Genomic DNA, 25,294 nt, shown 5'->3' on the forward strand with positions numbered 1-25,294 from the left:
AGAAACATGCATTTATAATAACATTTTTTTTAAATCAGCAAATTTTTTCGCGTGTCCTCCATTTTTTTTAAAAAAGTGTCTCCCATTTGAAAATTTTGTCCTACATTTGTCCTGGTTTATTTATATATTTAATTTTTAAAAAAAATTATTTAATTATTTATTTTTTGGCTTCGGCCCCCCAGTTGTCTCAGGGACAGCAACCCGGCCCCCGGCTCAAAAAGATTGCCTACCCCTGGTTTATATGAACACTGCATGCTACTAGCAAAGATTAAAAAAAAAAAAACCTCTTTATCAAAAGAGATTGTAGTTTTCACACTTTGAGAGCAACTCCACCTTAAATCTACATAATGTCTTCCTTGTGAATACTTAAGTAGACAAGAATCCAGAAAGCACTCTACAAAAATATAGTTTATATATGTTTTTGGTAGAATATCTGTAGGGTACAGAAACAAGACTATAGGAAAAGCCATGGTTGGCAGAAAGACTAAAAGCATTGGCTTGCAGGCTACACATAAAGTGCGTTATCTACCAGTATCCAGGTTTTGAGTATGTAAGTTACCGTTACAGTTGCTAAGACAGGTGCAAACCATATAACTTAGCACAGAAAGAGAAGTTTGCTAATCTCTTTCGTATCAAAGTACAGGCTAACAGAATGGTTTCACCAGCTATAATTCTTTTACAGGTGGCCATGTTTCAAAGAGAAACACATCACTAGCTCTTGCTTTGAGTTAGAGAAGAAACTAGAATATTTTCATGTATTTTTGTACATCATTGGAGTATCCATTTTGCATTCAGTCACTGCTATTAAATTACTGAAATGTTTGATTTTTCAAAGCTATTTTCCAAAGGTTTTTTTTTTTTACTACAGAGAAGTTAAACCATCTTGATCCAGTAAAAATTTCAAGCACAGATATCTCTTCCCAATTGGACCCAATGTGGCACAAAAACCAGACCACTGCACAAGGAGACAGATGGGAGGAACTCTTCCCCGACCACTCTCTACTCAGGTGACCAGAAGAAACAGGGATGGCTGTGTGATGCCATCAGCACCATTCCAACAGCAGCCTAACATTGTCAGGGGGTCCTGAATAAAGTCCTCTTAGCATTGGGTGGGGGTTGAGGAAGTCAATACAATTCCTGTCACTCTCACCTGCTCCTTACCCCCAAAGTGTCTAAATTTATCTGTCCTATCTCATGTTTCACTCAGACTTTTCTAAACTTTAGCACAAATCTGTGCTGTGGGCAGGAGGGGAAAAGCAGGGGACAGGTCTGAATGTGGAGATGCACAAGATCTAACAGAGATAACGAAGGGTTTTTTTCGGCTTTGCAGCCCTGATAATTTTGACAAACACAAGCATTGAAGTGGGTATGTATCCTTCTACTACCCTACTCTGGATTGAAGCCCTATTGCTTCATTGTACAAAAGTATTCAGTTCCATATTTTTCAGGGTTTTTTTTTTTTTTGCACAGTTAAAGTGATTCTTCTTTATGCAGTATTTTGTTGAGAACTGCATCATAGTAAGGACTGAAGACCATCTTGTTGTAGTTGACAAGGCGGACGTATTTGACAGCAATTTCCTCCAGCTCTTTCTGAACAGGGCCTAATCCACCAGGAACTGCAGGAAAGGATTGCTGATGGCCAGAAGCAAGATAACTCTCCAAAAATGATTGGATCCTTGAATCTTAAGAAGGGAAGTAAAAAAATAGTAATAAGAATTACTAAGAGATCCTAACTTCCTCTTGACAGGAGAAACTAGGCATATGGATCAGATGGGACAATTATGGTACTTATTTCTGTTTCAAAAAAACTTATCTCAGACATAAGCAAATACTAAGTTCTTTTACTCTTCACTCCAAATGTTTCCAAACATATTTACTTCCTTGTCTCAAAAGACACTACCATCCATAAGTTTTTAAAAACCTGACACTCCCTGCTCTTCTACACTCATCATTTCAAATAATTGTGAGAAAATCCTCTCTCTGGTATTTAACCTTATCTCCATCTGGATGAAGTAGCTTTTTTATATTTCTCAAAGGCAAGTGACTTCCCATCCCCAGAGAGCATATTTGTACACTGAATGCATTTCTTTTCTCCAAGTTAGACACTGAAATATTTCTGTGTTCTCACATTTCTGGATTACAGATTACATCTGATAACTAACGGGAGAAAAGATACCCTTATACAAAACAAATTTTGGTCTAGTAAACATACCTATTAGTTTGCATACGGTGTTATTAGGATTGGCCAGAGCCTGAACCTGTCCTTTAAGTGCAGTCTCTTTCTCCAGTGTAAAAGGTGTGTATCCATGTTGGGAAAGGGTACTATTAACTTCAGCACAAATCTTCTCACTTATGACAGCCAAAGCTTCATACAAGTTGAAGGAGCTAGAGAAAGAAGAATTTGATTCTTTAAAGATAGTTTTTGAAAAATCCATGTGTTTTAAAAGCTATAAAACAACTTGGAATTTACTTAGGCTCCTTTCATGCACCACAGTTATAGCACTTTGACACCACTGCCATATCTGCATCCTGTGGAATCCTGGTGTTTGTAGGCTTGCAGATTTGCAAAGTATTTAGAATTCTATACCAGTGTTCTAACTAAACTATAAATCCCTGTATCTGACAGGATGCAGTTTGAAAGGGGTCAAAATTAACTATGTATGACAATCAAGACAAAATCACAAGCCATGTGAGCATCACAGATTTGCAGAGTGAAGGGGGAGGAGTCCTTACATGCCAAATATTGTTTTAAAATGGTGACATATGCTGGCATAATTTTACTGAAAGAATGATAGATAGCTGGCTACTTGGTGCAGGGAGGGGGGCACACTCCAGCACCACCAAAAGCCCAGTGGGAGCATGCTGACAAAGATTTATGCTCTGCTAGCACTCAAACCAGAATCTTGTCCTATTGGATTTTTGCTCATAAGACATGAGGGGAAAGAGGGAGTCTCTTTCCTAAATAATTGTTGTTGCTAAAAGGATTTTTCTTTAAATCATCTCTTAACCAGCCAAGGCTCCCAAGGAAATGCACAACAGATAAAACCATGCTTTAAAACCAGATTTAAACTGTTTAAAAACAAACAAACAGTTTTTAATAAACAGAAAGGTGAAACAATCCCAAAAGCCAATCCTGATTTTAAGGACCAAAGGTCCACATCTGGGAGTTTATCTATTTTTACAGACACACTAGCTTCTACTACAGAAAAAAACATCTGTGAGTGTATTTTAACTGGAGAGGATTCAATTAAAGATTCCCTTAGAGTTGTATTCTGAAGTGACATAATTCAAGAAGGGCTACACCATGTGCTTATTCTGAACATACAGATTGCCTCCATATTAGAGATGTTCAACAAGCTCATTCCAACACTGTGGAGCCCATAATACCCTTGGTTTAGACAAAATCTACAGGGAATGAAACATACTACAAAGTGGCAAGAAAGCAATGGCAAGTATTGTATGTTGGATGTTTTTAACTACGTTAGCTGCTTTGATTGTTTTATTACAAAAAGCGGGGTATAAATGAAAGTTTTATTTATTATTATTTATAGTGAAACAAAGTGCAGTCAAAGATCAGCAAGGATACTTTGTTGTGCCTCTTATGCAGCTAGCAAAAAAATTAAAAATCATATTAGACTTCTTGTGTTGCATCCCCAACTTGCTGTCCAGCTGAGTTTTTCTGAATGGTGAGAAACCTGTTGGAACTGGGCCCAGAAAGACCGAGAATGGAACCCTTGGTCACCTACTGTGAAAGAATCTGGCAGGAACTTTAAGGAGAATGTTGCTCATATTCATTCAGAACTTGATGCCACGGTTGTTACAATCTGGAGAAGTATACAGCATGCCATCTAATCAGGTTTCGGGGGGGGGGGGGGGGTATCAGTTTCAGTTACTATGTGGATAAGATGCTTCAGTTAATCCACCTCATCACATGTAAACTTCACCCTTGCCCACCATGGCTAATAAAGACTGGCTGCAGTGTGATCTTTCATCTTTCCTGAGCAGGACATCTCTGGACCAAGAAGTCTGTGAGAACAACTGCCCTTTTACTAAGGCGGGGTACAGACCGCCGCTTTGCGGCGGTCCGCCGCCGCCGCCATTTGCTCCGCGCGGGAGCCACCAAACGCGCACCGACTCCCGCGCGGAGCAAAAAGAAGCTCCATTTCGGAGCTTCTTTTGTGGCGCCTCAATGACGTCGCGAGGCGCCTGCCGCGGACCGCGACGTCAAGGCGCCGCGACACGTCTGGACGCGGTGCGTCCAGTACGTAAAGATGGCGGCGCCCAGGTAGAAGGGGCCGCGCCATCTGTACGTAACAATACGTACTAGGGTTAGGGGGGTGCGGAAGCACCGCCCCTTCCTAACCCTAGTACGTATTGTATACGTACTAAATGGCGGTTTGTACCCGCCCCAGTTCCCTTTCAGGTGGTTGGGTATAGTGACTATGCAGCTTTGTGCATTTTGGAAGAGAGATTATCTGCATCTATCTCAGCTGGGTTTCTGACGAGCGATGGTACTGAAATGTCCATAGCTCATTAGCACCTGCTCTGGGGGAAACATGAGGGACTGCTACTGGATCTTTCAATGACTATGTTAAATGCTCTATGCCAGTAATGGGAACCTATGGCACGTGTGCCAGAGGTGACACTCCGAGCCTCTCTGTGGGCACACATGTTTGTCGCCCTAGCACAGAGTTTGCCAGAATTTCTTACTAGAAACCATGATGGACATGGCACTTTGCAATAAATAAGTGGGGTCTGGGTTGCAGTTTGGGCACTTGGTCTGTAAAAGGTTCACCCATCACTGCCATAGTCTTGAAGATGACTTGGAAGATGCAAAACACAGCAGCTAGACTGCTGATGAGAGTACTGCAGACTGAAAACTGTACAACACAAGCGTTGCTCTGCTGTGAATATGCTTCCAGTCTCCATTCATGGTACTTGGGTGACATCAAAGCCCTATCTGGCTTGGGAATCCCAATACATGTGTTTTTGTTGTTGTGGTCTTCAAGTCGTTTCCAATTTATGGTGACCCTAAGGAGAACCTATAACGGGATTCTCTAGGGTTGAGTGTACATAACAAACCCAAAGTCCCCCAAAGGGTTTCCATGAGTGAGTGGGGAATTCAACCCTGGTCTTCTGAATGGTAGTCCAACACTCAAACACTAACTACACTGGTTCTCTACATGAAAGAGTGCCTCTCCTATATATGCCTGCTCGAGAACTGAGGTCTGCTGGAGGGACCCTCCTCTCGTGTCCCATGGGTGGGACACGAGAGGAGGGTGGGAATAATACAATAGGTAACTTCCACCAGCAGAAGCAATCACACTGCATGAGGACTGGAGAGAAAGTCTTCTAAGCTGTGCATCCCAGTTATAGAATGACCTCCCCACTGGAGCTCCAGTTAATGTTTTATTTTGGTGCCATATCAAAACGGGCTTTTTAAATTAATGCTTCGTGTGGCATAACTTTTTTTTTAACAAAGCACACTAAAAGTGGTTTTAACCTGTTTTAACTTATAAATAGTTTAATATGTTTCACTCCATTTGAATATATTTTAAGTTTATAACTGTTTTAAAAAGTGCTTAAAATGATTTTATATGTATATCACCTTGAGAGCCTGTACTGTACAAGTTATAAATATTTAAAGTACACTGCTCCCTCGGGTTACGAAATTAATTTGTTCCGCGGCCGCTTTCGTAACCCGAAAAGCCTTCGTAAGCCGAATTGCCATAGGCGCTAATGGGGAAAAGCCGCGTTTCGTGCGAAAAAGCGCCGAAAAGCACCAAAAAATTTTTTCGTAACCCGAAAAAAATTCGTAACCCGGAACAATTATTTCCAATGGGATTTTTTCGTATCCCGGAAATTTCGTAACCTGGGTATTTCGTATCCCGAGGTACCACTGTATTTTAAAGTAAATTAAAAGTATCAATGGCCAGTAGTATTCCCTATCAACTTCAAAGCACTTTACAACTGCAGAGGGAAGGAAAATCATGCATGGGCTGTTTACAAACAGACCTCAGAAATTAGCAACACTCACTTCTATGTCATTATGGAGCCCAAAAGCTGGGTAGTACTCACGGAAGGTGTAGCCCTGTCAACAGTACCCGGATAACCATTTTGAGCTTGTCAGGGAAGTCTGACAACCCTGAAAGAGCAGGGCCAGCAGCATTTAATGTTACCAAAAGGATAGCGCCAATTAAAATAAGCTGGTCCAGTTCCAACTGCATTTCCTGGAAGCGGCTTTGGTCCATTAGCACAGTCTATTAAAAAACAAAACAAAAGACAGTGAATTCAGACTGCAGAATTAATGGCAAGACACTGTAAGAAGTAAATCATACAACATAGTACAATGGGTTTTATTATACATTGTCACAGAATGGTTAATTCTGAAAACCACTTTCTAATTGTATTTCTACTTTTCCACTGTTTTACGTTTAATTATTTTTATACCGAGCTGCATTATGAAGTTGTGAACCCCTTTCTGAGAATCAACTGGAACCAGGTTTTATACAAATGATGGAATAGTGTACACAAAACAAATGCACTATGGATGCAGTTTCAAACTGACCCAACTTGTGGATGCTTCTACATGGCGACTGTTCACCTGCAGCACTTTCCCATGGGGCTCAGTGATGTCATCTCTATAAAACTGCAGAACTGTGATCCAGAACTTTTTAGTATATACAGAAAGATGTATCAATGCCCATGGCCACCCACTATATATCAACTGCTTTGGGCACCATTTTAAGCTGTGTGTTCATTAGTAGTGGTGGGGAGTTTCTTTATTACATGCATTAACTGCATGATGGCTGTCCTTAAGAATATCTGTTGTGTTCCTCATGTAGAAACCATTAGTAAAATTGGGATTGTAGAAAGATACTGGGCATCACATTGATTCCAATGGCCTAAATCCAGTTGATAAACCCAAACAGAGTAGCCTCATGAAATCACTTGGATTTATGTAAGTGTTGACTTCTCATTCTGCAATTTATTACATGGGCATAGTCCAGGTGGAACTAGCAAATAAATTAGGCAGTTTATTGTTTGATGGCATGCAGCATCCAAGGCAATCTGCTTCATAGCAGGTTGTGATTAACACCCTTGGCTAGCATGGAATCTCCACCAGGGAAGAATTATTATCTTTAATAGGAAGAATAGCCACAATAAAAATGAATATCCTTCCAAAGATATTATTTTTATTCCAGACTATCCCCATAATCACAACAAATGAACCATTTAGAATCTGGTCTAAAGACATTAAAGAATTTCTATGGCAAGGTAGAAAACCAAGGATAAAAACAAGAGCACTTCAGGATTGTAAAGAAAAAGGAGGAATGGGCCTACCAAATTTGCAAATTTATTATAATGCTAGCGCATTTATCTGGATTAAAGACTGGATAAATTTAAAAGAAAAAAGATTGCTTGCCCTAGAAAGTGATGGTTTGGAAAGAGGGTGGCATGCTTATTTGTGCTACAACTAGGACACAGATTGCCAAACCTTCAACAAACATGTAATAAGGAAAGCCTTATTTAAAATATGGAATAAAAATTATATATATATCTATATATCTATAAAATCCTGAGATGGACCTCTGTTTTAGAGGCCTTCTATAAAACAGGAAAGACATATAAAGGGAAATGGATTACATATAATGACATCTTAGTTAAAAAAGTGAAGAAGAAAGAATGAAAACAAAAAGGAATTACAGGGAGAAGGAATACATGTATGTTGGTTAACATACTATCAAATTAGAGGAAGATTCTTAAAAGATGTTAAAAATACAGGAATTGAAAGAGAAACAAATGAGTTAGACAAAATTATATCTCAAAAGAAAAAAAAATGATAACCAAAATATACAGTTATGTACCATATACTAAGCTGAAACACGTATTTCTCAATACATGTCACATTTTTGAAGGGTGTACCATTGGCTCTCTTCTGTAAAGAACCAAAAAAGAGCCATCTGATTTCTAATTCAGTGGAAATCTGCCAAGTTCACAGGACAATAAAACAACAACATTGGCCCAATGTCATCTTAGCAACAATCCAGAAGTTGTAAATCTACAAGGAACTCGGGTCACTGGGTACAGAATACATGTACAGGTGAACCAAATGTTCTGACTTTTTTATTTTTAAATTTATAGTATTAGAAAGATACTGATATAGGCTGCAGTTCCTCGGATATAAATCAAGACATTTTTCATGGAGCACAGTATTCTTGGAATCAAAACAAATGGTGAGCCACCCAAAAACAAGTAATGAGCTGGAATTCCACTGGTTACTATGGCTTGTATAAATGTCAGTCTTACATTTTAAAGCCCTAAATGGCTTGAAACCAGGTTATTTGAATGCCTACACATATATAATCCTGTCCATAGGCTAAGATCCAGAAAGGTTGATGTGCTTAATTAGTAGCTATGAAGCTGAGGAACTCCATTCCTGCTTATTTGCTCCTTCCATGATCTGTACAGGGATCCTGGTGAACTTGGAGTGTCTTCTTCAGTATGATTTTTAACATCTTTGCCTGATGAAGAAGCCAGTGGAGCTTACAACATGCATTTTATGAATTTTGGTTGTCCCCATAAAGGTATCACTGTTTTGTGGATTTAAGATATTATTGTACTGCTTCTTCAGTGCTGACTTTAGCTAAAACTGAGCAACTGTATCTGTAACAGAGCAAATATAGTCATTATGTCTTATTTATTTATTTATTTGATTTATAGCCCACCTTTCTCCCACTATGGGAAAAATGTAAGTCAAAACAAAATGGCTAAAGCAGCACACCCACTGCACATCCTTCTACCTCAACCAGTTGAAGGCTGAAGGCCTATTTAAATAGGAACGTTTTTGCCTTATATCATAAAGAGAGGAGAGAGGGAGCCAATCAAGCCTCCCTTGGGAAGGAGTTCCAGGGCCTAAGGAACAGCTACCTACAAGTCTCTCCCTTTTTTTCCATTTTCCGTTACTCTTATTTGTAAATCACTTCCGGAGGCCATAGTTCTATAGAAAGCAAACCTGACTCCCATATAAATACTATAAATAAGCACAGAGCTAATTATTTACATTGTAGAAATCAATGGATTCTGTAATTTCGCAATTTTATTTACGAACTTTGACCAAAATATCTCAAAGTTATAAAAACATTATCAATAAAAGCACTCTTACAAAAAACTAATAAAAACAAATTAAAACCCAAATGCACATGTAAACAGAAAGCAAATGAATTCTGTATAAGTGCTATCTGTTCTTAAATTTCAGACAGGGACCCTCCCAATGAGCACTTTGTAAAAACTAAGGAATCTCTGTAGTTAATAAACTAGAGACTGGACCTACATAATAAATATTGCCCATCTGTCGGGTGGCAAAAGACCATTCCATGTTCCTAAAGAAAATATTAACCTTTCATTATAGAAAGGGGTGAGAAAGATACACTGTATCACAATGTGTTTATAGATCAAGATTTCCAAAGTTATCCAAATTACCAATTTAAACTCTGCTAATTTTGCCTGCACAAATAGCAGTCCAATATGATAACCGTTTATTTCAGGACACAATTCAAAGTGCCTGTAAAGCCCTACACGACTAAAGTCTGAACTATCTGAAATATCATATCTGCCTGTACAAACCTGCCAGAGTTTTAAGATCTACAGGTGAAGTCTTGCTCTCAGTCCCACCACCATTACAGGCTTCCTTGGTGAGGACACAAGAGACAGTCCTCTTAGTGGCTGCTCCCAACCTCTGGAACTCCCTTTTGTCGGAGGCCAGGCTGGCCCCCACCCAGCTTTCCTTTCTTCGGCAGACAAAGAACTTTTTGTTTAAGCAGGCTTTAATATTTAATTGCTTCCAGGAAGGCTTCTTATTGAAATGTGTGCTTTGTTTATTTTTTAACTTGTGTATGCTTTGAAAATAAATTTATATTGTTTTAGATGCAATGAATTTAACTGCTTTTGAAACTGTAATGTTAGGTTATAACTGCTAAGTGGTATCTGCCATAAAGGTAAAGATTTCTGTGAGTTGCCTTGGGTCCTACTCTGGTAGAATGAAATGAAATGATTCCTTGCTACCTTGCTGACTACCTGAGGCCATTTCCATTTGCTTTCATCATCATCATCATCATCATCATCACTTTTCTCATTATTTTCTACTTCCAACAAAATTCTACCCCTACTCATATTTGTATTCTACTTTCCCCCAAACAACTGATACTCAAAGCAGTTAATAATTTAAAATAATACAAGTAAAAACATCAATAAAGTGACCATTAAAATAGAATTAAATTATTTGCAGTATTAAACCAATTCCCACCTCAAGTTTAAAAGTAAAATGAAATTAAAAAGATAAAAAGCTTTCAAAACAATTCAGTTAAAACAATAAAGCACCCTGTAGCCTGTTCTTTTAAAAAATCTGTTTTAAAAGCCTATCTGAATAAAAATGCCTTAGCCTGCCAACAGAAGGACAACAAGGAGGGGACCATTTTGGCTTCACTGAGAAGCGAGTTCCAAAGTCTGGGGGCAGCCAGTGAGAAGGCCCTCTCTCGTGTCCCCACCAACTGTGCTTGTGACAGTAATGGGACTGAGAGAATGGCCTCTGCTTATGATCTCAGAGCCTAGGCCAGCTCTGGAGATATGGTCTGCCAGATAGCCTGGAACTGAGCCATATGGGGGTTTACAGGTCATAACCAGCACTTTGAATTGTGCCCAGAAACAAACTGGCTAGTACTCTGAGTTCCACTCACAAAGAGAACTAATGTGATCTTCCTGCCAGCTGCTTATTTTGGATAGAAATAGCAGCCTGGCAGCAAAGGAAAAATATGCTTCTTTGCTCTGCTACCAACTTCAGTGGTATCTGCCATAGAGGTAAATATTTCCCTTGACAAAAATATCTAGTTGTAACTAACTGTAAGGGATGGTGCTCATGTCCAGTAGTAAGCTGAAGAGCCAGTGTTGTCCGAATGACCTGAATGACTGCACACAATACTGTTACCTTCCCACCAAAGTGGTACCTATTTATCTACTTGCATTTGCATACTTTTGAACTGCTAGATTGACAGAAGCTGGGACTAGTGACGGGAGCTCACCCTATCACATGGTACTTGGGCCTTGAACTGCCATCCTTCTGAACTTACAATTGTCAGAACCAGCATTTTAACCACTAAGCCCCCATATCTGTCATAGATGCCATGAAATGCGCTGGGCTGATGGAGGAATCTTGGTGCTCTCCGAATCTATCCAGCAACACATTTAGACCAAATTCTTCCTCCATGTTCAATGTTCTACCACCTGCATCAAACTGCTTACTCAACTAGATTAAATTTCATGTAATTTCTGGTGACCAGGAAAGTAATTAAGAGCAAAGATGATCCAAAGTATGTTTTACTTACCCTATGAGTCCAAACGTATATTGTTATAGAACCTGCTCAAATTACAAAGAAACAAATGATTTACCTCTGGAAATGGCTTCTGTAGATGATTCCACTTGAGTAGTTTAAGGTATGCACAGTTCTGTATAGCAACAGGGCACAACACAACAGCTCCACTGGTAGATGTAGCACTGTCATCCACAGCAAGAGCAGCTTTGGATCTCAAGTCATCTGCAGCTTCTTGCAGCCATACAGTGACAAAATCTAAGGAATCTGTTTTTGAGTGAAATCAAATCAAATCCAGTATGTATCATTATAGTCAGAGACCAGTCAGCAAATCTACTTCAAAGGAGGAGGGCAAAGGAGACTTACCAGAGCATTTTTTCATGAAACCATTATTCCTCCTGTTTATTTAAAGTATTTTTACAATATCCTTTATCAAAATTATTTTTAAATGGTTCACAACAATACAAGAAACACCAAAAAAAATTAAATGAAGCATATAAAAAAGATCGGGAAAAAAGGTGTCAGTAAAGAGTACAGTGGTGCCTCGGGTTACGAAATTAATTCGTTCCGCCGCGGCGTTCGTAACCCGATACATTTCGCAACCCGAAAAAGGCTTTTCCGAAGCGTGGCTAGCGGCTGGAAAGCCGCTAGCCGCGCTTCGCATTTGAATTTCGCGCCGATATTTTTTTCGGGTTACGAAACAGTTTTTTCCTATATATTTTTTTCATATCCCGGAAATTTCGTAACGCGATCAATTCGTATCCCGGGGTACCACTGTACTCAAAAAGGTGAGTAACAGAAAGGATCTCTTTCTCTCACACGCATTTTGAGCCAAAAAGAAAATAACACTTGCTCTTGGCATACCACCTTGCAAGAATAATTTCATTACTGGGATGCCACAGGAAAACAATCCTATCCCTAATTGGCACAGGCTGATAGAAAAATCCTTGAAAGGAGTCACTGACAGATGATTTTAAGGTTCAGGCAACTTGACATCCCCTTCCTACAACCTATTTTTGTTTCAGATTTCATTTACCTGCACATTTTAGTTGATTAACTAATTTGCTTTTAACGTAACTGCAACAAAAATAAATGGGCACATTACATTTTTCATATTGTTTCTATTTCATTATTACTACCCATTTCCCTAAAATTGTGAAGCTCAAAGAAATGCTGTACTTTTACATCGTATTTACATCACTAGGAAACTAACCTAAAATCAAGCAATTTAAAGACTACAGCCTTACTGATAAGAAAATCCCAAGCACACTTTATCCAAAGCAGGTCCACTAAATACATGTGATTTTCCTCTATTCCTATGGAATTATCCTATCAAATTTCTCATATATAGGGATTAACATTTATACTGGATTAGCTCAATAAGAGCATTTTAACAACAGAAGCAGATAATTTGGCAAAGGGAAACAAAATTCATACTTGGCTGTTTTTCATACAGTTCTTGAAACTTCTTCCTTTCATATTCAACTGATTGCTGCATTAAATGAGGCCTAATGCTACTGACAGCAAAGTTAGCCATGTCCATTTTCATCAAGTCCAACACAGAGAAAATTGCTCTGTAAGAAACAAAAAGACATTCAACATTTCAAACATGTGTGCATTTCTAAAAGACCTGTAGGATTGGGAGGTTACAGTTTTTGAAATCCCAAAGGATCAGTTTTCAGTCATTATGATAAATACGTATTGGAGCAGTATCACTTCAGATAGTGGGGTGGGGGGAATTTACAAGATTGTATATGTTCCTTTTTTTTTTTTTTTAAATACTCTTTTCTTGCAAAAAACTGCAGGTGAAGCTGAAATGTTTTCCCCTGTCATTTAGTTTTTTTATGTGGAATCATTCCTTAGTTTAGTCACAGAAGCCTCCACTTGAGACATAAATGGAGTCTGACACTACAAAAAAGAATTAAACTTCAGTCAAAAACAATTATATGGAGGTATAAGCATAAATTATATGGAGGTATATATATAAATGCCGGATGGTTATACAAACAAACAAACATCATAATCACAGTGCTTCACTAGATGTTTCTTTGGTCAAAAACATAGCTTTTCTCATTATTTTCTATTTCTGTCAATACTCTATACACACACACACACACACACCCCAATTCATGTTATTAACATATTAGAGGGGATGGAATAAAACATCTATCAAAAAATATTCAGCTATTCTACCAAACCTCAACTGAGAAAGTCCACCTTTATAGGAAATCATACCAGTACCTGAACAAGGGAACAATTTCACGAATGTCTTTCAGTTTCTTAATTTCCTCATCTCTGGCTGGAGCGCAGAGCGTTCCCATCATCCCAATGATGAATTCTACCAGTTTAGAAATGTCAAGTGCACCATTCTCAGCCTCCTGCTTGATCAGCTCTAGATCTAGAGCTTCCATAATCTGATTTCTTAATCTAGTATGGCCAGGCAGCAAAAAAGACAGGAGTGTCTGAAAGAAATCAATGTACCTCCCATTAACTCCAAACAGTATTTCATGGCTGTACCCAACAACACTGTCCTAAAGCAAATGTTTGCTGTTACAATGTTATATTGCTATGAAAAATTGCATTTTTAAATATAATAAAATATTATTAGCAATAACAATAGCATTTACATTTTTATACGGCTTAATGGTGAACCCAGCACTCTCTAAGTGGTTTACAATTGTTAAGCCAATTGCCCCAACAAGCTAAGTACTTTTTTTATCAGCCTAAAAAAGGATGGAAGGCTGAGTCAACCTGGAGCCCTCTGGGACTGAACTAACAACATTGTGGCTGCAGTACCGGCATTTAACCACTACACCCCCAGGGCTCCCTATTACCAATTGTAGTAAAGCTTTTCATTTCTGAAAGAAATATGTGGATTGCTAGGGCAGGCGCAGTCATGGCTTTGCTTTTCGCATGTTCTTTTTACTCCAGAGGGATGCCGCACAGTTTGGCTGCTGCGCATCCCTCTGAAGTTAAAACGGGAGCCTCCAGTCTGCCGTTTTCAGGTGGTCTGTTGAGCCCCTATGAAAGCCACAAAAAAGATCCAGATCTTATCTACCACCCATGCATTCACCTAAAAGAAACGTGTTTCTTGTGGCGCATGAAAGAGATCATGCTGAGGGAAGGATACTAGCCAAACAGTTTACCAGTCTATGGAAAACTAACGTTGGTACTTACCCGTGATACGTTCATTTCCAGCAGGTGAGGGTCCTAACATCCTGTATTCTGGGTTAAGCTCCTCCTATTTGCTCCTGTAGGCAGGGACAATAAACAAAAGACTGGCCCCCCTATATAGGGAGGAGCTAGCTCCCCTGGGCCTCAGTCAATAACAAGCCAAGTGAGTAGTAAGGTAAATCAAGGAACTGAACTTTAGTAACATCAGCTAAGGGTTAACTAGAACACCTTAGAAAAACTAGTCCAAGAACAAACAAGAACTCAGAAAACCAATCCAGCAACCAGAAGAACAAGGCAGGTCCACCAACAGGCAGGCAGAGTTGGAGGCCGCAGGCAGAACCTGGGTGGGCAGGATGTTAGGACCCTCATCTGCTGGAAATGAACGTATCACGGGTAAGTACCAACGTTCGTTTTCCCAGCAGACAGGGGCCTAACCTCCTGTATTCTGGGATTTACAAAAGCCCTCTTGAACCTGGAGGGAAGTGCTGCTAGGAGACTGTGGCCCCTGACACAATCTGTTGGAGGACTCTCCTTCGAAATGACGCCTCAGCAAACTCAGACATGTCCAGTTTGTAATGTCATATGAAGGTCAAAGGTGACTTCCATGTGGCCGCCCTGCAAATTTCTGACAGGGAGGCGCTAGTGGACAGGACCACAGAGGTCTATGCACTCCTGGTTGGGTGCGCCATCACCCTCTCAGGTGGAGTGAGATCAAGAGTTCGGTAGCTCTCTTGAATACAAGACCTGATCCACCTAGTCAAAGTCGAGACTGATACCTTGGGGCCCAAAGAGCCCGGGCGAAAGGAAATGAACAACGCCTCAGATGACCTGAAGGTTGAAGTCCTCTTGATGTAGATTTTGAGGGCTCTGCGCACATCCAATGTGTGCCAGGTCTTTTCCAAGTCCTTCTTAGAATTGGGGCAGAATGAAGGCAGGAGAATGTCCTGTGACATGTGAAAGGCTGAGCTGACCTTAGGCACGAAGGTAGGGTCTGGACGAAGGCACACTGAGTCTGGCCTAAAATACACAAGTCTTTTGGTACTGACAGGGTCCCCAGCTCTGACACCCATCTGGCGGAGGTAATGGCCGTGAGGAAGATGACCTTGAGGGAGAGGTGTTTGAGGAAGGCCTCCCGAAGGGATTTGATCGGCCCAACCATTAGAGCCTTTAAGACCCAAGTTGGAAAATGATGTCTGGTGGGCTGGGCCCTGTTGGAAACTCCCCTCAACAGCCTCTTAATGTGAGGATGGCCGCCATTCTAGCTGCTCTCTTATGAAGCAGAACCGACGCGATGGCAGACACCTGCCTTATAACTGTGTTGGGTCTAAGTCCCTTTTTAATGCCATCTTGGATGGACTGTAGCAGGTCAGCCACTGAAAACCTGAAGCTGTCGATGAGAACTTGTCTAAAAAGTGGATTATTGTGGATTATGTGATCAATCAGAATAGAACCTGATCTAATCTGGATCTATGGCAGCTTCCACCCTATCATTGATCACCTTGTCAACTGGTTATAGCAATGAAGGTGATATTAAGGTGATTTCACTTATAGCAATTAAGACTTACCACTCTGAAAGAGAAATGTTAATGTCTGACCACCAACTAATACTTAAAAACAATGTGCAGTTCTTTACTGGAACATCTATGTACCTGTGTAAAATAAGACTAATTTCATGGTTAGGCAAGGGAGACACTGGATTAACCTGTATCTCACAGACATTGGTGAGTCCATGCAGAAGTGTGGATGAACTCTGTGTTAACAGGGCCTGTGGTCAGAATTAAGTCTGATTTCATGTGAGGATGAACTTGTCTAGAGGCTTCAAAAATCACCCCAACTCCATGTAGCAGACTATCATCAACCTGTATGAAAGCTGAGGGGTCTCCCGGATGAATGAACTGCTGATTAAGGAGCCATGAAATGGGAACAGAGGGCTTGGAAAGGATAGCTCTCTGCTATCTAATTTCAAGGAGAGAATTTTCTCAACAAAAAGGATCTGTCAAAGGAAAACAAACCTAAATTTTAAATAGTATAGTGGGCCCTCGATATGTACTGGAGTTGGATTCAGGACTTTGCATGGATACCAAATCCATGGAAGCTCAAGTCACATAAAATATAATGGCATAGTAAAATCACAGTTTGGTGTTGTTGTTTTTCTGTTTCTGTTTTTTTGCTTTTGTTTTTTAATACACACACACAAGCTGTGGGCATATAGGTGGCTGGTGTAAGTCTATATATGGAGCTGTATGGTATATTAAATCTGAGCACATGTGCTAGCAGAAAACAAGGCACAGGCACTAGGAAGTCCAGTGGACAATGGTGTTGTTTGGACCAGACCTTGTCATGAAAACCCAGTCAGGGATAAAACACTCAACCACACAGCAGCTAACCTTATAACAATAAAATCACAGAATCATGGAGTTGGATGAGACCACAAGGGCCATCAAGTCCAACCCTCTGCCATGCAGGAAATCACAATCAAAGCATGCCCAACCATATGCAAAGGAATCTTGTAGCACCCTGAGACCACTAAAAGAAAGAGACGAACCTTCATGGCCTTGAGCCCAATTCATCATATGCATGATAGACCTTGTACAATAGGTCTTCCAAGCCAGGCAGCAGTTGAATGGCAAGCCCATCAGCAGGCATTCTTATTTAAAATGTAACTATCTAGACAAGGTAAGAGGTAATTGTGATCTTTGTGGCAGACCCCTCAGGGCTCTGTAGGATGTCTGAATGGGATTTGAAGCAACCCCTTAGCAGAAAAACCTGATTATATTGTTTTAAAACATTCATGGGGGAAGGGGGGTTTGTCATGGGATGGAGAGGAGGCTGTTTGTATGTTTCTGATTAAGAATTTTTCTTAACCCCCCTGTATTAGTGAGAACCATCTCATGGAAGAAACTGTATTTTTTAGTTTCTTCCCTTTAACAGACATCTCTCCTATGAAAGAAGGGAAGGCAAGGGGAGCCACCTCTCCTGAGGCTACCTGACTGAGGTTCACTGTGTTTTATAACAGGAACATAACCCTTTTGCCACTAAAGTGGAGCTTGGTTGGTCACCTTAATCCAATATATCTATCACCTCATAAGATGTTTTTACCAAAGATCCTCAGTGTGTGTAAGCATTAGAGGTCTGCTGAGTGACCAGAAGCCTTCTCCTTGCTTGAGTCACCCTGTTTATTAGCATTTAAATGAATCTGTATTGTTAAAGCTTATGTTCTTAATGAGACGTGCTCTCTTAAGAGTGCCACAGTTTGGGGCAGCCAAACACAATTGGGGGTGAAGGGAACTCTCCACCCATGATATCCACAAAAGGTTTCCCCCTTTTTTGTTGTTGTAATTTTTGAGGAGGGAACACAGGAGGATTTGTATCCATGTGCTCTCTCAAAGAATCCTTGGGTTGGAAGAGACCCCAAGGGCCATCCAGTCCAACCCCATTCTGCCATGCAGGAACTCTCAATCAAAGCATGGCCCTCCGGCCTCTGATTAGAAGTGGGTTGCAGAGGCCATGCTCTCTCTGGGGAGGACATGAAGCAATTTTGTGCTTTTTTGTGGGATGCTCTGTGGCAGCCACAAAAGACCATTTTAGAGTTGGAAGCTTCAGCTCCTGCTGGGCCAAGTCTAGCTTCCTTTACAGCCATGCGGCTATACAACCTAGAGGAGGAGTCCTCTGCCTCCTTACACACCATCTCATGATAACAATTCAAAAGGAACATGCAGGAGCCCTGGCAACACCACCATGTGTTTCCCAGTCTGCAATAGAATCCCCCACACCTGTTGGGGTCTGGGTGCCATTGGGGCCAGAGATGGGAAGGAAGGGGGAGACCAAGGGTTTATGCCCCCATCTGCCCTCCTGGCAGAGTCCCAAACCTTATGCTAGGCATAGTGCCTGCAATGGCCATGGCAGAGGCCTCATGGCAATGCCTGCCCTGAGCGAAGGCATTAGATCTGGCAAAGGTTCTTTGGTGGCTAGAGAGAGAGGGCCCCTGGTACTCACCCTTCTCCTGTGTCTTCTGGCTGGCTTGCCTCTCTGACCTTGGCCGTTTCAGGCTGGGCAGAAGTGATGCAGAGAAACTCTTTGCCATGGCTTTTGGCTGGCCTGTCCTCTGAACCCTGGCCCTAAACAGGCTGGGCAGAGATGATGAGAAGAGAAGTTTCCATACCTTCTGGCCAGTTTCCTCACTGATCCCTGGCCCTAAATGTGCTGGGCAGAGGTGATGTGGAGAAACAGAGACATGAAGGGGATACCCCTCACCATCTGTTCCATGGCTCCCATGTGCTGCAATGGTGTTTGCAGAAATCTCCTGTGTTCCCACCATGAAAGGGGGGCAGCTTTGGAGGAGAGGGAGAATCATTCGCAAAGCCAAGACCTTTCTCCAATCCTGGGAGCCTTTGCCATATTAAGTCTTTTTCATGCTTCCAAGATAGCAAGAGAAACGAAGAAAAGGACTGGAGTAGCTGTAGTGAAGAAGTTGCAGAGCAACAGGAAACATCTCTTACTGGATCTCCCTCTGAAGCCAGCTCCCTCTGTTGAGCCGGCAGACCCTGAGCTAGGGATGCCTGAGCTAAGGCTGGCCCTTCACCCATGCTCTTGTGGTCCTCTGCCATAGCCACCACCAAGGAAGGGGGGAAAGGCAAGAGAGAGGAGAAGAAGGGAAGGCCAAGAAAACTCTCAAACCGCTTTGGGAGAAAGGAAAAACTTCGCTGGCTCGAAGAGACACATCCTGCTAGGAGCGTAGGCAGGAACAAGACTGGGGCCCAGGGGGGCTAGCTCCTCCCTATATAGGGGGCCAATCTTTTGTTTATTGTCCCTGCCTACAGGAGCGAATAGGAGGAGTTTAACCCAGAATACAGGAGATTAGGACCCTGTCTGCTGGTAAATAATGTTTACCTAGAAACTAATTCCTAGATGTATCAAGATAACTGGTACAACAAGTTGCTATCCCCAACTTCAGGGAACCAACTGCTTCTGTGAGTCCCCCAAAAAGAGCATAATTTTTTTTCTCTTTTACCTCTTTGATTTCTCCCACAAGTTTAATTGCATGATCATATGATGGTGGGTCTTCTTTTAACTGTGTTTCCAAACAATCCCAGAAGGCTTTGCGGACAATATCTCTCACTCGTTTTTCAAGGCTGGTAGGCAATACAACAGGTGGTGAAAATTCAATTTTAACTCTAATATAAAGCCAAGCATGATGAGCAAATGAGGCCTGGAAAAGCAATGAATAAAATTGTGATGTGTCTTATAATATAGCAGTGGGGGTGGGGCGGAATCTCTTGGCAAAGGATTATGTACTTGTTGCATTCAATGGGGAGCTGTATTCAATGAGAAATTATAATTCAGGAATAATGGGCAAGAGATAATCTGTTGCCAGGATAAAAGACAAAACTTACAGATGGAGCAACAGAAGTTCAATGCATGTTCTTTTCTTTCTGGGGTTAGTATAGAAAGAATTGGGGCTTAGCTGTCAGAGGGGCAGGAGGGCTATTATCACAACAGGTTTCAAAAATTCCTTGTTTAGGTGTCATTGGTCTGTTACAGAAAATAGCTGTAAGTCAAATAGCTTTGCTTTCACTGCCAATATGCTGATGTTTACTGAGTCAATATCTAACAAAACCACAAGGTCCTCTGTAAATTGTTATGTTCTTATTGCCGGAAACACCAGCTGTGCCACTGTTTTTTGTACAGACAAGCTACAGCATTTTGCTGTCTTTTCTGACTGTAATAATGGGCCTCTTACCTGTTTTCTGGCAAATCAGATGGCTTAATCTGGAAGCCTCCATTGACAACAATCTCATGGGCTAGCACCATGTTAGTGACACCTTTTGCTGTTTCCATCAGTTCCTCCACTGACACAAACTGTGGGGGGCTAGCTGCTGGGAAATGAGAGGTATTTCAGCAAAATATCCTGTTGGTTTAAACATTACCAGACTCCTCACTCAAATAACAGAATGGTACCTGATACACAGGTTGTTACACTATGTTACAAATTTGAAGAAATCTAAGTATTTTGATGCATAGAATTTCTTTCTCCTCTTGGTTGCCACAAAGAAATTTTAAAATCCTGCAGAATGTCTGATGTTCTTTTGTTCCATGCATTTCTTTATGGTGCCAGTCATGCAACTGTGTTTTTGTGAATACAGGGAGAAAGATAGAATATGCTGCTTTACCATATATACTCAACTATAAGTTGACCTCATGTATAAGTCGAGGGCAGGTTCTGGGTCCAAAATGATGGATTCTGATATGACCCATGGATAAATTGAGGGTAAAATTTAGGGGCATTTAACAAAGAAGGTAAAGGATGAAGCCAAGGAAAACAATGCCAAAGAATTTACAAAATCTCAGCAGGCATAACTGTTTGTGCTCATACTAAAGGCTGGTAGATGAGAAAATAGAGGAGGTTCAGTGATTCCAGGGCAGATGACACTCTTGCCTTTCACCAGGGGATAAGAGTTAAAGTACAGTACCTACCTCAACCCATGGATAAGTTGACCCAATTTTTGGGGGGGGTCAATGTTTTGACCTAAATTTCTAGACTTATACATGAGTATATACAGTATATCTGGCTTTTGGAGGGGGGCGGGGAGTAGATTTGGCAATCAGAATGATAAAGTGAAGGCTGCCAGATGGATGGCATATCCATGCCAGTAAAGATCCCCTGAAAAGAAGGAAGTTGGACTAGACCCAAAAAGAATGTTGGAAAGGAGGGCTGATAAAAGATAAAATCCCTTTGCAAACAAGCAAGAACTCATGAAAGTCTTTTCAGGAAGAGACAAGAGACAGGAAAGCAGGAAGAGTCTATGCTCAAGTGCAGATTCAGAAACATCAAAAGCAACATTTGCAGACTGAACTATTTCATGTAAACAGAACAAGAATGCATACATGTAAACAGAACAAGCATGCAAACTGAAGGCCCATTTCCACAACCTTCCTTGGAAGATGACACACTGTCATAAAAAGAGATAGAGAGGGGCAAAATAGACTGCTCCAAAGGAGTGGCTTCTGACCACCTTTTTGAGCGCTGGATCGGGGCTGTGGCAATAGCATGCTACGGCCCTGATCAGGCATTTTCCTTGCACAAAAAGAAGCGGCTCCTTTTTGTGCTGGGAAAATGGCGCCTTTGCTGCTGCATTTTTTTTCAGGCTTCTGCAGTACAGCATGTGTAAATGCTGCGCTGCAGAAACACCATAAAGCTGTCGCACATGCAGTCACCCATGCGGCTTCCTGGTGACATGGGGGCATGCTACTGTCTGAACGCCATGCCACATGCCACTGGGAAGCCAGCTCTTTTTGCAGGTCTGTACCGGCCCAAAGTCTAATTGTATGAATTTTCACTAGGGTTCCTTTAAATAGTACATTTTCTTGAAAGGAAGTTTGAAGTCCTGCATTTAGCCAGGGAATGGAATGGACAGCCCATGAGACCCCTTCCAAAAACATCCTAGGTTGTACAGAACAGTACAGAGAAACTACTGGAGAATATTTTGCGTGCAATGAAAGAAAATAATGTCTTCCAAGTAATAATTCTGCTTACCCTCTGGTGTATTATCTATGCTGGGATTTGGTGTATTTTGTCGAATCTTCTTCCTGACTGACTGTTCTGAATTGTCCAAACTCTCCTGCTGGTTATCCTCCAACTTGTCTGATTTTCCCTCACTTGTACCTGGCATGTCTTGGTCCTGCGACATCCTGAGATTTTTGACTGAGAAAAAAGAAATTAAATCAACTCATGTAATCTCATCATGGCTGCCAAATTCTCTGCTAAACTGTTATAAAATAAATTTTCACATTTAATGCAGTTGCTCTAACTTAAATGCATTACAAGACACTAGAAGAGAATTTGACTTCTATATGCTATTTTCCCAAATATATAAATATAGAGGTTAGGCAGGCATATTATTGAAAGACAATAGAATATTTTTGTGTATTTTCATATATTTAAAAAGTATCTGCATCCACAATCTATTACAAGAAGTAATGTTGGACTACTTTCTGTTTTTAAAAATGTACTTTTTATTAAAATTAACAAATCAGATAAGAATACATAAAACACCAGTCAAACTGGGTATTTTCAAAGCTGTTAACTTTTAATTTGAACTTTTTGGGGAGTTAGCTATTTAAAAGTAGCATCCATTTTCTTTTAATTTAATATATATTTTACCTTTTTTCACAGTCTGAAGATGACTTATAAAAGTTAAAAGAAACAAGGCTAAAATATATATACCAAATACAAAGTATAAATATATAATTAAACTACTCATAACATTAAAACCAGTTAAAAACACATCTACTAAAAACAACGAATAAACAAAACACATACAGACAAGACAGCACAGTTCTGCAAGACCCAGTCCACCTAGGGGACTTTGGAGGTAGGGCCTGAACAGACAGGCCAAAATAAAGCTGCTTCAGGTCACTTTGGAGGTATGCTGTTTAAATGACACACACATCTTAAGAGGCTAGAAGCTGCACCAAAGCTGTGCTCTAGTCCTTAGGACTGGAGCATGGCTTTAGCGCACCTTCCAGCATTTAAGCAGCATACCTCCAAAGTGACCCGAAGCAGCTTTATTTTGGCCTGTCTGTCCAACATGTTTGAGGCATCTGGGAGCTGAAGTCCAAAATCTCTTAAAGGGCACAGTTTGGCAACCACTGGTGTAGAAGTTGCACTGGAACAAGAAAGAAATGCTCCGCATAACTTGCTATAAAATTGTTCCAAATCAGTAGTTACTCACAGGTAGCAAGTGGAAACAGGCTATGAGTAAATTATCAGACTGCAAATAATAAAGTGAAGCCCTGTACTTTCTGATGTTCTCCTATGTTTCTCTCTAGAGGCTATTTTGGCAAGGGTGCATGGGAGTTGCAGTCCAGCAACATCTGGAAGGCCACACTTTTCTAACCATTTTAGAACCTGAGAGGCACTCACATGGGTTTATGTGATTGACAATTGAGTAAACTACTCCCAGCAAAGTCAGAGCAAAACATTATGCAACAACTGCTCACATCTCTGCTACAAGGATATTTTTCTCTACCAGCCTTGTCTTTAATCAGTCATCTGGTTTTCATAAAAGTAAAGTACAGTGGAACCTCACCATACGCCTGCCCGCCATACGCGGCCTTGAGCATATGTGTTCAAGCCACGGCGCGCGCGCGGGTCGGAAGGGGCGGCGCGTCCCATTTAATTGAATGGGTGCACGGGCCTGTTGTGCCCCGCGCACGCCTGTGCCGCCGCGCACAAGCCCCATTGTTTACAATGGGGCTCGAGCATAGGCGGAAATCGCCATACGCGGCGGGATCTGGAACGGATCCCCCGCGTATGGCGAGGTTCCACTGTATGTGCTTTCAAGTTGCCTGTTGACTTATAGTGACCCCACTGATTTTATAGGATTTTCTTATGCACTACATTTGATAATCTTGAGGAGACATTTGTACTTAGGACAAGAGGCCACTGTTAGAAAATAATTTGGAAAAATAGAATGGTTCCCAATTGGTAAGGGGTCAGGCAAGGCTGCATTCTTTCACCCTACCTGTTTAGACTTAGGTTTAGACTTAGAAAAAGGAGTGAAGACAAGAGGAAGGAATATCAAAGATCTAAGATATGCAGATGACACTATACTACTAGCTAAAAATATCACAGACTTTGAACAATTATTAAAGAAAGTCAAAGAAAAAAGTGCAAAGGGAGGCTTGCTGCTTTACATAAAGAAAACAAAAATAATGACCATGGAGGATCTACATAAAGTCAATTAGGAAATCAAGTCAAAGATTTCCCATATCTTGGATCAAACATTGATTAGAATGGAGACTGCAGTAAAGAAATCAGAAGACTAGGAAGGGCAGCTGTGAAAGTACTAGACAAGATCCTAAAGCGTACTGATATACAAATGAACATGCAGCCATCATATTCCCCATCACCATGTATAGATGTGAGAGCTGTACAGTGAAGAAAGCAAACAGGAAGAAAATAAGCACATTTGAGCTGTGGTGCTGTAGAAGAGTACTGAGAATACTGTAGATAGCCAAAAGGCAAACAATCCACAACACCTAAGCAGAGCAGTGGAGGGTACTGGGGCTTGGAGATGTCTCATCTACAGTCTTGCCATGAGTCAAGGCCGACATGAGGGAGTTAACAACAGCAAGGCAAGAGATAGTTAGAGGTGGTTTGTCATTGCCTTCCTCTGAAATGTAGCCAAAACCACTTGGTACTACCTGGTGATCTCCATTCCAAGTACTAACCAAGCCTGCTCAGCTTCCAAAATCAGACAAAATGTTTGTATTTCAGGGTATTTCAACCCAGATAAGGGCAGAAGGTAGAAATGCAGCCTACTACATTTTAGTACTAGGCAGAGAGAATATTCTTTCTCCTTGACACTCAGCAAAGAAACCAAATGAGTTGCAGGCTGCATGGAGTGCTGCATCCATTTTGTAAGTAATAATAACCCTGACATAATCTGTATGTCAAGTTATCAATTCAACATTATAAACAGAGACAGATATTTTCTATTATCATAAGATTCTGCAGAATTTTTGATTATTTATGCATAAGTGTTACCAAAGATATTTTGAGAACATAGTGTAATATTGTGTGTCTGCAAGATGTGAGCAGGGCTGTTGATGATATGGTGACTTGGAAGTCCCTCATAATCATAGGGTCACCACAAGTCAAAATAAACCTGGTGGCAGTTGACAACAAAATATTGTGTTCTTTTCTAACTGGTGGATCACAATTTATGTCTACCATGTTTGCTACTTGGTTT

General features: G+C 40.8%; 1 protein-coding gene across 8 annotated transcripts in view; it reads right to left on the reverse strand.

Moving 5' to 3' along the window:
- Positions 1-391: 391 nt before the first annotated feature.
- The window catches only part of TCP11L1 (t-complex 11 like 1), a 33,342-nt gene continuing 8,439 nt past the window's right edge, over positions 392-25,294 (reverse strand). For 6 of the 8 annotated variants that reach the window (XM_042442834.1, XM_042442824.1, XM_042442796.1 and 3 more), the window contains 9 exons: positions 22,075-22,242; positions 20,281-20,416; positions 19,552-19,672; positions 13,608-13,828; positions 12,804-12,940; positions 11,446-11,633; positions 6,079-6,260; positions 2,213-2,385; positions 392-1,682 (listed from right to left, as the gene is read on the reverse strand). In XM_042442834.1, the coding sequence (XP_042298768.1) occupies positions 1,471-1,682; positions 2,213-2,385; positions 6,079-6,260; positions 11,446-11,633; positions 12,804-12,940; positions 13,608-13,828; positions 19,552-19,672; positions 20,281-20,416; positions 22,075-22,228 (1,524 nt within the window). In that variant the 5' untranslated portion in view covers positions 22,229-22,242 and the 3' untranslated portion in view covers positions 392-1,470. The remainder of the gene's footprint in view (positions 1,683-2,212; positions 2,386-6,078; positions 6,261-11,445; positions 11,634-12,803; positions 12,941-13,607; positions 13,829-19,551; positions 19,673-20,280; positions 20,417-22,074; positions 22,243-25,294) is intronic. The other 2 variants (XM_042442848.1, XM_042442857.1) reach the window with 2 other exon arrangements.

This window comes from Sceloporus undulatus, chromosome 1, assembly GCF_019175285.1.
Source record: "Sceloporus undulatus isolate JIND9_A2432 ecotype Alabama chromosome 1, SceUnd_v1.1, whole genome shotgun sequence".
Lineage (NCBI taxonomy): Eukaryota > Metazoa > Chordata > Lepidosauria > Squamata > Phrynosomatidae > Sceloporus > Sceloporus undulatus.